A 13,147-nucleotide genomic window follows, 5' to 3' on the forward strand; every position below is an offset into this window, starting at 1 on the left:
TACTTTCCTATTGAGACCTTCCATTTTATGATGCAATGAATAACAAACGTTTTTTTATTTCACGCGCCATTGGCAACATTGTTAATCCAGTCCAAAAGAAATATTCTCATGAGTACTGTTTGTTTACAAAACACAGATAGAGTGCACACAAATGCCGCAGTTCGCCTGCACTAATACCGTAATGTGGGCGAGGGTGTGTGAGAGCATATGGCAAAACGATCGATCGCTGGTGAATAATATCAGCTGTTTGGGTGCCTGCTCTCAGAGAAGAAGCGAAACATATTCAGAGAGAGAGGGTAAAAATACAAAATGTTTATTTTCATTACACACGAGTAAGAACAAGAAGAGGCCAACGTATCTGAGAGTGTGGCGTATCTTGATTGTTGTGCTCACCGCACGTTTAGAGTTCGTTCAGTCAGTTTGTTGTGCCTTCCACTGGATACGAGCATAATGAAAATTGACTTTAGCAACGCTAAGCCTTACTAGAGCCAATTCAGTAATCAAACATAAACGCTAGTGAAGTGGTTGGTCGCCGCTTACATGTTATTCCGCGTCGTCCAACCGAAACGAAACTCAAAAAGAAAATACCCCGAAAAGTGAAACAAAAACCCCGGCACGTTTCCTTGGCACATTGGTTGTGTGAATTTCGTTTTTATTATTTTTTCTTTTGATTTTCGTCGAAAGAAAAAAGAGACTCAAAACAAAAATATCAACACAACCTACAACACCCAATAATACCGCCACTCCAGTAGTATTTGTTTGGTTGGTGGAAAATTCAAAACGCGTTAAACGATAACAACGGTGGCAAATTTAAAGTCCCTGTGTGATTTTCTGCAAAACAACGGCGGTTGAATGAACGGCGGGATTAGTTCGTAATTTAGTTACAACAACGACAGCCGGTGCGTGTTAGTAGAAAAGAAGCAGCAAAAAAATAGAATAAAATTATAAAGCAATAAATTTCGATAGTGTTGAGTGAGTGCGTGTAAACGACAGAGAACGAACGAGCGAACGGCGGCGTGTGTGTCAGTCTCAATTCGTGTTAAGGGTGTGCTCATTCATTTAATTCAATTTCCATTTAAAAATACAAAATTCATTCAATAATTCATGTTTTTTTTTTCGAAAATTAGCCATTTAAGAAAGCCCAATAGTGGATATTGAATAGCCACAAAAGCAAAGCAAAATAAAGAATAAAAATTTGCCTACATTTGCTAATTCAGTGATAGTTTGTTCTTGGCATGGTCCCCGTGTTGTGATAGTTTCTCGGCGTGGTTCCAATTTGACAGGGCGCATGTGCGTTACACATCATCGACGAAAGCAAAGCAAATCATCTAACAACACTAGAAGTGCAGGGCTGAAGTGGTCAACAATAAAAAAGTGCATTTCAAAACAAAATCTGATCCAAGATTCCAAAGCCTCTTTTTTTTTGCATTTTGCATACAAAAAGAAAGTGATAAAAAAGAAAAAATTAATAAAATAATTGCTTAGCTTAAGTAAAACGCATTTAAATCACACAAAAGGAGCAAGATATTCATGCATTCATTCATTCGTTTATAAAGAAAATTAATTTCTTTGTTCTACCATTTTCGTCACAAAGGCCAACGGTTTATTTTTTAAACAAACAAAGCAACAAATCATCATCAACGCCAACCATCTTCATACGAATCAATCTGCGTGTTTTCCATTTTGTTGTTGAATACAAAAAACCACCGTCAAGTGTCTTAAAAAGTCTCACAAAGAAAAAGCTAAAAAAATTTAATTCCAGTGTTTAAAATTCAAGAGAAAAATTACACCCAATTATTCTCCAAAATTTTATTTGTTTTATTTAAATAAAATCTCAAAATTGCCACCAAAATGTCGTCAACTGTCGCCCTGGTATTGCTGTTCTTATTACAAAGTGTTTTGATTCACTCAAAACCTCTTATGGAATATTCAGCCAGACATATGAAACATCAAACTAAATCTGAATCAGCTGTTACGGAAGATAATCTGGTAAGTAGTTGCTGTGTAAGACAGTAGTGATGGTGAATTCAAAATACAGTGGAACCCATAAAAATGGAATAACGGCATATTATTTAAGTAATGTTCTAAGGACACTGAAATAATTTAATGATTGCTTAGCATTGCATCATAAATGCAGAAAATATTTATAGATATCTATAAATATACTATAAATAAATTACAATTTTCAATTTCATAAATTACAGTTTTCAATGTTAACGTGATTTTGGAAATATATTACTTGTATAAATATTCGAATGAGTAATATCACTCTCTTGAAAATATCGACATGGATAAATACCGATTGATATTTTTTTCAAAAGACTGCAGATTTGGAGCTATTTTCAAAAAAAAAAAAAAAAAAAAAAAAAAAAGAATGTCTTAAATGTAAAGAAGGTCTTATGATACTCTACACCCCTTTGCATATTTAGTAGAACTTCACATAACAAAAAAGTTTTTTGGAATTATGATTATAGTTTGTCCAACGGACCTAATATATGAGAGGAATAACCTCCTTTGAATCCATTTCTACTAAATATGCCCGTGCATTTGAACCTTTTCAATTCAGGCTTATATTACCCATTTGGTGCATAATTAACTTGAAATCGGATAAAGATATATATGGGAGCAATATCCAAATTTGAATTGATATCGATAAAATTTAGCAAAAATATTTCTGAGTTGTATTTGATATATTTTCCCAAATATCGTTGTTACAGAGTGCATATTGCGGCTGGGGAAGTCAAAAAGAACAAATCGGATGAAAAATGTATATGGGAGCTATAGCTATATATTAACCGAATCAAATCAAATTTGGCATACTTATTTACAGGTCTAATCTGATCGTATGTGGAAAATGTCATACTATTTGGACTGATATTACACATTTGTGGCACAATAAAAAGAAAATCTGACGAAGATTTATATGGAAGCTATATCTAAATTTTAGCCGATTATCACAAATTCCAATAGGGTTTAGTCCTTGGGTCAAGCAAATGAGTAAAATTTCATCTGGATCGGGCTATAAATGCGACCTGTACTTTGTTTGCAAAAATACGTGGACAGATAGTCAGAATGTGATTCTATACAGATCATCAGAAGGGGTGCGCCAATATCTATCATCTTTACACCGGATCTTGTGTTAGTAGAGATATTGGGATGTGTGAAATTTGAAGAGTATCGTATGTTTACTTCGCATTTGTAAGCGTTTTGGATATTCAAAAATTTGACCCTTTGTTGCGGAGGTTCCAAAAGGAATGGACCAATAGATTCCATATTCACACCAGGCCTTGTGTTAGTAGATATATTAGGATGTGCGAAATTTGAATAGAATATAGCGCTTTTTTAAAATTTTGAGCCGGTATGGAAGAGGTACCAGAAGGTATATGCCAAATTCTCACCGGATTATGTGTCGATTAAAATATTGGGATGTGTGAAATTTAAAAAGAGAATCGGAAGAATATAGTGTTTGTTTTTTAATTTTCAACCGGTATGGAAGAGGTACCAGAAGGTATATGCCAACTTGTCGACGGATTATGTGTTGATTAAAATATTGGGATGTGTGATATTTAAAAAGAGAATCGGAATCTAATTTCTCGTTTTTTGAGTTTCAGTGTTATTTGAAATTTTGACCCCTTTGTGGGGGAAGCACCAGAAGGAGTGGACCGACAGATCCCATCTTTACATCTGATTACGTGTTGATAGAAATATTGAGATATTTGGAATTTTGAATACAATCGGATGCTTATTTCGCAAATTAATAGATGCATAATTTGTCAACATTTTGTCCATTTGTGGGGGAGGTACCGGAAGGAGTAGACCGATTAATAAAAATATATACCGATTAATAAAAATATTATGATGTGTATAATTTGAAGACAATCGGACTGTTACATGATATTTTAGATGACTTATAAATATTCGCAATTTTGACCCTTTATGGGGATGGTACTTAGTGGAGTGGACAGATATTGTCCATTTTCGCACCTGACCTAGCACTGATGCAAATATTAGGATTTGCAAAGTTGAAGCAAAATCGGATGATAATAATTCTCTTTCTAAGCAGTAAAATATTTTTTTTTAATCTCAACCTTTTGTGGTGGCGGTGAAAGAAGGATTGTGCTGATATTTCCCATCTCCGAACTCGATCTAAGCTTGATAATAACATTACGATGTACCAAATTTGTACCAAATCGGATACTCTCTTCGACAGTTATCGTGCGCACCAGCCAGAGAGACAGACGGTCGAACGGAGATCGCTAGATCGACTCCAAATGTTCTGAAACGGATTTGGTCCAAATGCACCTAGGGTCTAAGCTCGTGATTTCGATGAGGCAAAACAAATTTCGTCTTCTATATCAATTCGTTCAGATATTATCAGCCCAAATTAGATAGATGTTTCACCTTCAACAGAATTTTTTAAATTTGGTCTAAACTGGCTCTAAACTTTTTTGTCACGGGAGCTCTGGTAGATATGCATAGTGGTGTAAGGTATCATATAGTCGGTCCGCCCTGTTTTTTTATTAAAAACAATATTTATTACGAAAAATGTATAATTTATTATTTTTATTATTTTCCTCTTGAAATTCCTCTAGAACTACTGAGGTCCAAAATTACTGCCCGATATTCTTAATATTTCTCACACCTCAGTTTGTTGAACATACTACATCAATTATACACTCTTCCCGGCATTGTCTCGACAAAGAGCTACAATTCTTAAAAATCATTATTTACATATGTACACCGAGCGGCGACCACGGTTTAGATCTAATTTTGCAAATCGCAATAAGCGAACTAGAGTCGAACATCTTACCCCATCCCTATTCGGTTCTGTGCCCCGAATTATCTAGCCATCATGAAATTAATTCTGACTTGTTTCTCTGAACGATGATGCAAAAAACTTAGTCAATGAATACTAACGGTAATCGAAAACCAAGAAAATATATATGTATTTTTAATCTTTAGAATTACCATTCATGGTTTTTTGTGCGGTTAGCATTTGCAATAACAGCAACTGTCAGTGGTTAAATTGTATTATTTTCAGGGTCAAAGAGATTTCATCTAAAATACCACGTGTATTTAATCCAGGCGTCAATGAAGCTGCACATCCAAATTGGAACTAATGTCTATACAATTTATGATGTCTTTATATTCTGTATCTGAAAGCTATCACCAAATATTGATGATGCGGGGGTGGAGGACTTAATACAAAATTAGATGAAACATACAGGTTGAGATGAAAAAACTGCAACGTACTTCAGACTTCTGTCATTGCTAAGCCACTCGTCCGACAGCTGTTAAACTTAGTCCAGTCACAGCTCATTATAATATTTACAAGCGTACAAAAGCATTTTGGTGAGAATTTTTCTAGAAAAAAAGTTATTCGCAATGGAATTCAAGTGTGATTGAGTGATTTCTTTATATTTGGCTGGAAAACCACAAGTGGCTATCGATAGAGCACTTCAGCATTTAAATGTGAATAAATCTTTCGTGTCTCGTACCATCGCTCGTTACCGTGATACTGGTAGCTTAGCCCGACGTCAAGGAAGTGGACGGAGGAAAACAGCAACATCAGCAGAAATGGTTCGAAAAGTAAATAAGCGACTTGAACGAAACCCGCGTCGCAGTGGCCGAAAAATGGCTCGTGAGCTGAACATATCGCAATATTCCATTTGGCAAATATTGAAAAATGAGCCATCGAAATTCCAAAAACTGCAAGAACTTACACTGCAAAATAGACTCAAAAGAGCTAAAGAGTTGCTTCGCTTGGCCGAAAGTGGTGAACTGCCGAATTTGGTTTTCTCCGATGAGAAATCATTCGTTGTGCAGCAGTTTGTAAGCAAACAATTTGACAGTGTTTACTTGCCAAAGAGGTCAGCTTAAAATGTGCACCTTCGTTTGGCCACCAGAACTCAAGCGCCGGCCATGGTGATGGTATGGGCCGCCATAACAGTAGATGGTCGCTCTCGGCTCGTATTCATCGACCGATCAAAATAGATGCCGAATATTATCCCGAAAATATTCTGGAAGGTGTATTAAAGCATTGGACATGCAAACATTTTGGCCACAGACCTTGTATATTCAGCACCATCGCACTCATCACGCGCCATCCAAGAATGGTTACAAAATAAGGTTCCTTGCTTCATTTCCAGCGCACAAAGACCACCAAAATCTCCCGATACCAATCCGTTGGACTATTGTGTCTGGAGTATTTTGGAAAGCAAGGTTGGCACTTAAAAATACCAAAGTTTCGATCACTTCAAGCAAACGCTTCGACGGGCCAAAATACCGCAGAGCAACATTCGAGCAGCATGTGGCGGTTTCATTGGCCATAATTCGTGCGAAAGGTGACCAATTGGAACAAATCTAAACTTATTCTAAAATTTCATGCTATTTCCGACATTTTTTGCTTTCATTAAAGAACGTTTAGAAAAAAATGTAAAAATTATGGCGTTTGACTTTGTTGCAGTTTTCTTTATCTCTCCCTGTATTGTACTTGTTTCTAGACTAAATTCGGTCGGATGTGCCAAATTTAGGTCATTTGGACTGATATTGGTCATTTGGTGCACAATAAACGTTATATCGGTCGAAGATATAAATAGGAGCTATATCTAAATTTGTACCGATTCTCATCAATTTCCATAGGGTTTGTCCTTGAACCAAACAAACATTGTTTGGAAAATTTCATCTCAATCGGATGTTAAATGCGACCTGCATTTTTTCACAAGAACACATGGACCGACGGACGGACGGGCAGACAGACTGACATTCATAAATCGACTCAGAAAGTGATTCTATGCTTCCTTCTCCATGTTACAAACAAATGCACAAAGACATTATACCCTGGCCACTATGTGGTCATTTTCTGGCTATTAAGAAAGAATTGGTCTGTCAAAGAAACAAAGTTATGCCCAACACGCTGATAGGCAATACTCGTTTATCGATCTTAAAACTACCAGCTATTGTTACTTAATGTTCCTTAACCCCTATCACAATTGTCCACAAAATTAGAAACACTTATTTAATCAAAGAAATTTATACAAGGGTTTCACTGTACTAATCCACTTGCAACATAAAAATATATCTTCCTACCACCATATTTCTGCACCACTCCTTAATAACCCCATACACACACACTCGATGTGGCAAATAAACATGTGCCTCACATATGACTGACTGAGTGCCTGTAAATGGACAACGAGAACGTTGACAAAACACCTCTCACCCCTATGTTGACTGGCTGGCTGTGATGATTCCTCCGTTCGGTTGACAAAATAATACCCGTCGTTTCCTTTGTGTGCCTTTGACGACAGAGCATGGACAAAAAAAATTATATTCAATGTCGTCATTACAATTTGTTGTTGCGGGTTTATTGAACTACCGGCGAACGAAAGGAACAAGGAATCACATCATCATCATCATTGTCGTCGTTATCATAATCAGGCAACATCATTATGATCGTCATTGAGAACATCACCACAGTCGTCTTGGTGAAAATAAAAAGGAAAACACATTTTGTTTTTCTTTTTCTCTCACTCTCATTTACCCTCTCACTCTCCATGTTCGATGTACTATCGCTCTGTGTGTGCTGTTCAGCTATTAAAGTATTTGGCGCCGGTCTGTCGTCCATTGCCGGTTTCAGTTTTTTCTGTTTCTTTGTTTTGCTCATTTTCAGTTCAGTTTCATTTTCTTCAGTCTGCCAGACTTTTCCTTCCACAACAAAATTCTTAGTGTTGTTTTTTTTAGTCTATTATTTTGCTTTAGTCGTTGTTCGATTCTGTGTTTTGCTTTTAATTCTTAATTTTCTTGTAATTTTCACTTTTTCTATTGTTTTCATGTTCCGCTCAATTTTATTTTCTTTCTATGTTCTTGTTTACAAATTTCCATGGTCCCTGTTATCCTTCGATGGGGTTTCGTGTGGGAATGTGCGTGTGTGTGGCATTGCGGCCACAACGGGGAACAAATTGAGTGTTAACTCAAAATTTGTTATCCCTTTTCGTGTGATTCACTCAATGGATGGAAAAATTCCAAGGCTGGCATCTCGAATCAGTTGGAATATTTGAAATGCATAAGAAAATTTGTGATAATCTGAATGTGGATTCCTTTGGAGAAAAGCTAAATTTAATTGAAAACGAATTAAAAAGCATTAATCGGTGTTGCCGACAGATATATACCCTCAGCCTATGTCCGTTTGAATATGGAATGCTAGCAAGTGCCCGATACTTCGCCAGAGAAAAGTCCTATTTAAAATTTTAGATTCGTTCCTACGATTCATGTTAGGCCCTTTAACTACTAAAAATTCACAATTTTTTCAGTTTGACAGTATTCGTCCGTCTGTCTGTCCATCTGTCTGACTGTTGAAATCACGATACATCCCACATTATTTGACGTAGAGTGTCAACATTTAGCAAAACAATTTTTATTGTGTCTATGATGGTTGGTATTGAAAATGAGATATATCGGTCCACGTTTTGGTATAGTCCCCATATAACGGTACCTCCCGATAGTCGGTATTTTGATGAGTGCCACATTTTTTCACGGATTTGTCTGAAAATTTTTTTTTGTAGGTCCTAGTCGGCCTTAGTTCGTGTGGCGAAATATTGTATGTATGGGTCCACGCTTTGGTATAGCTCCCGTATAACGGTACCTTCCAGATTTTCAGTATTTTGATTATTTTTGCCACTTTTTCACGAATTTGTCTATAAATTGGTATTTGTTGTTCATAATGGGTTCTAGCTCATTTGGCGCAACATTGTATGTATAGGTTAACGTTTTTGTATAGCCCCATAGCGGCACCTCCCGATATTCGATATTTTGATAATTTTTGCCACATTTTCCCACATATATGTCAAAAAAATTGGTATTTTTGGGTCATAATGGTTTCTAATGTTTCCTTTACCCTAAAGTGGAGGGTATGAAAAGTTCGGAACTTAATGTTTTTTAACTTGTTTAATATAAAATTTGTACGTCATAGTAAATTATTGAAGTTTTACCCTTTTTTCGGAAAGAATAAAAGGAGAATGTTTGAGTTTCACTTTAAAAGATCTTTAAAATCTTTCATTCTAAAGTACAATAGACCCACATCCATTTTTTTTTTCAAAATTATTTCAACTTCTCCGTATGTAAATCCTAGAAATCAACAGTAGCCTCAATATCAAATTTCAGGATTTCAGCTCTATTCCTTCATCCAACACCAAACTTAGTATGCATATCTAAAAAAGTCTACATCTCTCCATCCTAGACACCAACAGCGGTCCATAGTTAGTAGCAGTTAGTACTTTTCGAACAATTAAGGTACGCATTTACAAAACTACTTCCATATCTCAATTCCAGATTCCAACAGAGACCTCAATATCAAATTTGAGGATTCCAGCCTTATCCCTTCACTCAATAGTAATTGTATAACTATTTAGTACTTTACGTACAATTTATGTACACATTTCCAAAGCCTCCTCAATATGTACTTTGGCATTTCCAGTATTATTTCTTCACTCAGTACCAAATTTAGTACCTTTTAGTACTTTTCGTAAAAACATAGAGCATAGCATTTCCAAACCACCTTCAAATCTCAAACAAAGATACCATGAGCTACCTAAATTTCAAATTTCAGAATTTTATTTTTATTCCATCTCTGAATACCAAAATGTAGTACCGTTCTGTACTTTTCAAACAATTATTGTACACTTTTCCCAAATCACCTTCATATCTTGACCACAGGCACCAACAGTGATATATAAAATCTATATCAAAATTCAGAATTTAAGCTCAATTCCTTCACCCAATATTAAATGTGGCACTATTTTGTACTTCTTGTACAGCTATAGTACATATGTCTAATACCACTTCCATATCTCAATTTCAGTACCAAACCTATTCAATTTCGAATACCAAACAATGAAATATTAGATTTTTAGCGGAATCCAGACCTATCCCGTCACTCAATACAAAATTTAGTATCATTTTGTACAAATGTGGAATGCATTTCCAAACCATCGCCAAATCTCAAACTGAAACCAACAATGATCTTAAAATCAAATTTCAGTATATTATATCCCTTCACTCGATACCAAATATAGTACCAATCAGGATTTTGTGTACAATCATATTACACATTTCCGGAATGACCTCCATATGTCCAGGCTACGCATGAACCTCAATATCAAATTTTTGAGTTCTAGCATTATTTGTTCACCCAAACCTTAATTGTATCAAATATAGTACTATTTAGTACCTTTCGTGCACTTATGGTACACATTTCGAAAATGCCCACTTTACTACCAATAGGGACCCCAATACAAAATTCCAAATCCCAGCTTCATCCGGTCACCCTGAACCAAGCTGTTCCAAATTCAGTACCATTTAGTACAGATCGCACGCTACTAGTACATATTTTCAAAACCACCTTCATTTATTAAACTTACTTGCCAACCTTTATACTCATACCAGATTTCAAGTTTTTAGTTCTATCTAATACCAAAGGTACCATTTTAGAAGTTTAGTACCATTTTATAACCTTTCGCTAACTTTATATACGAATTTTCAAAAACAACTTTGGTAAATCTATCCTGCACTCCATCAAATTCTAATTCCAAATTTTAGAATTCCAGCTCCATCGGTTAATCATAATTCCAATTTGTGCCAAATTTAGTACAAATAAGTACGAATTTCCAAAGCTTCCAACATACTCCAATCCTAAACTTCCACAGTAATCCCAATTCCAAATTGTTTGGTATTTCACCCCTATTGGTTCGCCCAAAAACAAAATGTATTGTATTTTCTACATGTTAGTACATATAAGTCCTACACTCCGACAGAAATCATATTTACAATTTTCAGGATACCAGCTCTATTGGTTCACCCAAATCCAAATTTTGCCAAATTTAGGACCATTTAGTATATATAAGTACTTACACTCCGACAGAAATCCTATGTGTAAATGTCAGCATTCCAGCTGTATTGATTCAACCAAATCCAAATTGTACCAAATACAGTACCATCTAGTCCACTCAAGTACAAATTTGCATAACTGCCTACATCATAAAATCCAATAGAAATCTTATTTCGAAATTATATAATTTCCATTCTACCAAAATTTTAATTGTAACAAATTTAGTACCATTTAGTACACATAAAAACAAATTCTAAAACTACCTACATACCCCAATTCTACACTCCCACAGTAGTCCCCGTTCTATTGGTTGATTCAAAGCCAAATTGTACCAAATTTTTTAAACTGCCGTCGTACAATGCAATATTTCCAAATTTAAACATTTCAGCTGTAGAGGTTCACCCAAATCGAAATTGTACCAAATTTAGTACCATTTAGTACTTTTCGTGCACATAACTACAAATTTCGAAAGCTTCCTCCATATCACAATCCTACCCTTTGCGAGTATCGCTAATTTCAAATTATCAGTTTCCAGCTCCATACGTTCCATCAAATGCAATTTATACCAAATTAAGTACCTTTAGTACTTTTCCTATGCATGAGTACACACTTCTACCTCCTTACCTTCACCCTACTTTTCAATCTTGATTCTAACTCTAAATTTTCAAGTTTTAGCTCTAATCGTTCACATCATACGAAATGGTACCAAATGTAGAACATTTTAGTACTTTTTGTACACTTGTGGTTCGAATTTCCTAAAAACCCTTTGGAACATCTATAAAACACTCCATCAAATTTAAGATTTCTAGCTATACAGCTTCCTTAAATACAAAGGGTACCATATTTAGTACCTTTTAATACTTTTCGTACCGTTCTAGTTCGAATTTCCAAAAACCCAGCCTTATCTGACCCCTTCGGACCAAGAGTGACCCTCACCCAAAATTTCAATATTCTAAATTCAGCCGTTTCTTCTGGGTGTTGATGAATCGTTAAGTCAGTCATTTAATCAGCCAGTCAATTACTATACTCTTTTATTGATATCGATTTTCAGCTATTAGTCCTTTATAGGAATAGAAGTGGACTAACAAGTATTGAAAATGTCATAAATAATTTGTGGTTGAAGGAGGTACCAGTAGGATGGGACCGATATCTACCATCTTCTCATAAATGGTGGAGTTTATGAAATTTGAAGATAATTGGGCTTTTATTTCATATTTTGTAAGATTTATAGCTATTCAAAATATGGACCCTTGTTTACACCTGACCTAGCACTGACATAAGTATTAAAATTTGCTAAATTTTAACAAAATCGGATTATGTTTTCTCTTTGTATGCGGTAAATTACTTTCTCTGAGAATTTTGTGTGGAATGTACCAGAAGGAGTGGACCGATATAATCCATCTCTTAATTCGATCTAGGTTTGTTAAAAATATAACAATGTCCCGCGTTTGGACCAAATCGCGCATATCAGCCAGCCGCACAGTCGGACGGATGGATGGACAACCCTATATCGACTCTTAACATCCTAGGATCTAAAACCATTATTTTGATGAGGTACATTTTGGCTTTAACAAATGATAGATACCCTCTGGGGGTATAAAATACTACAGGAACAACACGAAAGAAACAATTTACGGCTTTATAATGTTCTGAAGAAATGTTGAGCACCTCATTTGGATGATTTCTCCTTTATATAATTTGTTTGAGCACCCAGTCGTTTTTAAGGAGTTTAAGCCTTTTTTGAGTCACTTCAGATTTCCAATGATGCAAAATGATTTATTCTTTAACCCACAAGTCCTAATCATATCTAAGAAACAGAAATTCGAAAACAGCGCTGTTTTAAAACTCAAAGCCACTAAAAACAAAAGATAACTACCGCATTGAATAAATCTAAAAAAGGCAAACTCGACACAATAGCTGTCAAAAGTGTTGCAAATTGCTGCTTGTACATTCACACAAATTATTGCCAAACTTGCCACACCTAACATGGTCAGCCAATCGTCACCTGTGGTCTTTCACAACGAATTGCAACATTTTATTAATTTTCGATATCGAAATGATTCACTCACCATTATCTGCCACATTGATAAAATATTGCTTTCAAAACTATTTTGGCATTGTATTGACCAATTCGAGGGTAGGGTCCTGCAAAAAAAAAAAAACAAAACAAATTTTAATAACAAATTCACTTTCTTTCGATGTTGAAAGCTGTGCGTCACAATGGAAATGAGTTGGGCTGCTGAATGTTATTGCATTGCCATA

The 13,147-nt window shown here is 35.5% G+C and overlaps 1 protein-coding gene across 1 annotated transcript in view; it reads left to right on the top strand.

Annotated features, from left to right (window-relative positions):
* The first annotated feature begins 417 nt into the window (after positions 1–417).
* The window catches only part of LOC101889820 (matrix metalloproteinase-2), a 146,878-nt gene continuing 134,148 nt past the window's right edge, over positions 418–13,147 (top strand). The window contains exon 1 of the mRNA XM_005185243.4: positions 418–1,989. Within this exon, the coding sequence (XP_005185300.1) occupies positions 1,852–1,989 (138 nt within the window). The 5' untranslated portion in view covers positions 418–1,851. The remainder of the gene's footprint in view (positions 1,990–13,147) is intronic.

Source organism: Musca domestica, unplaced genomic scaffold, assembly GCF_030504385.1.
Source record: "Musca domestica strain aabys unplaced genomic scaffold, Musca_domestica.polishedcontigs.V.1.1 50, whole genome shotgun sequence".
In the NCBI taxonomy this organism is placed as follows: Eukaryota; Metazoa; Arthropoda; class Insecta; order Diptera; family Muscidae; genus Musca; species Musca domestica.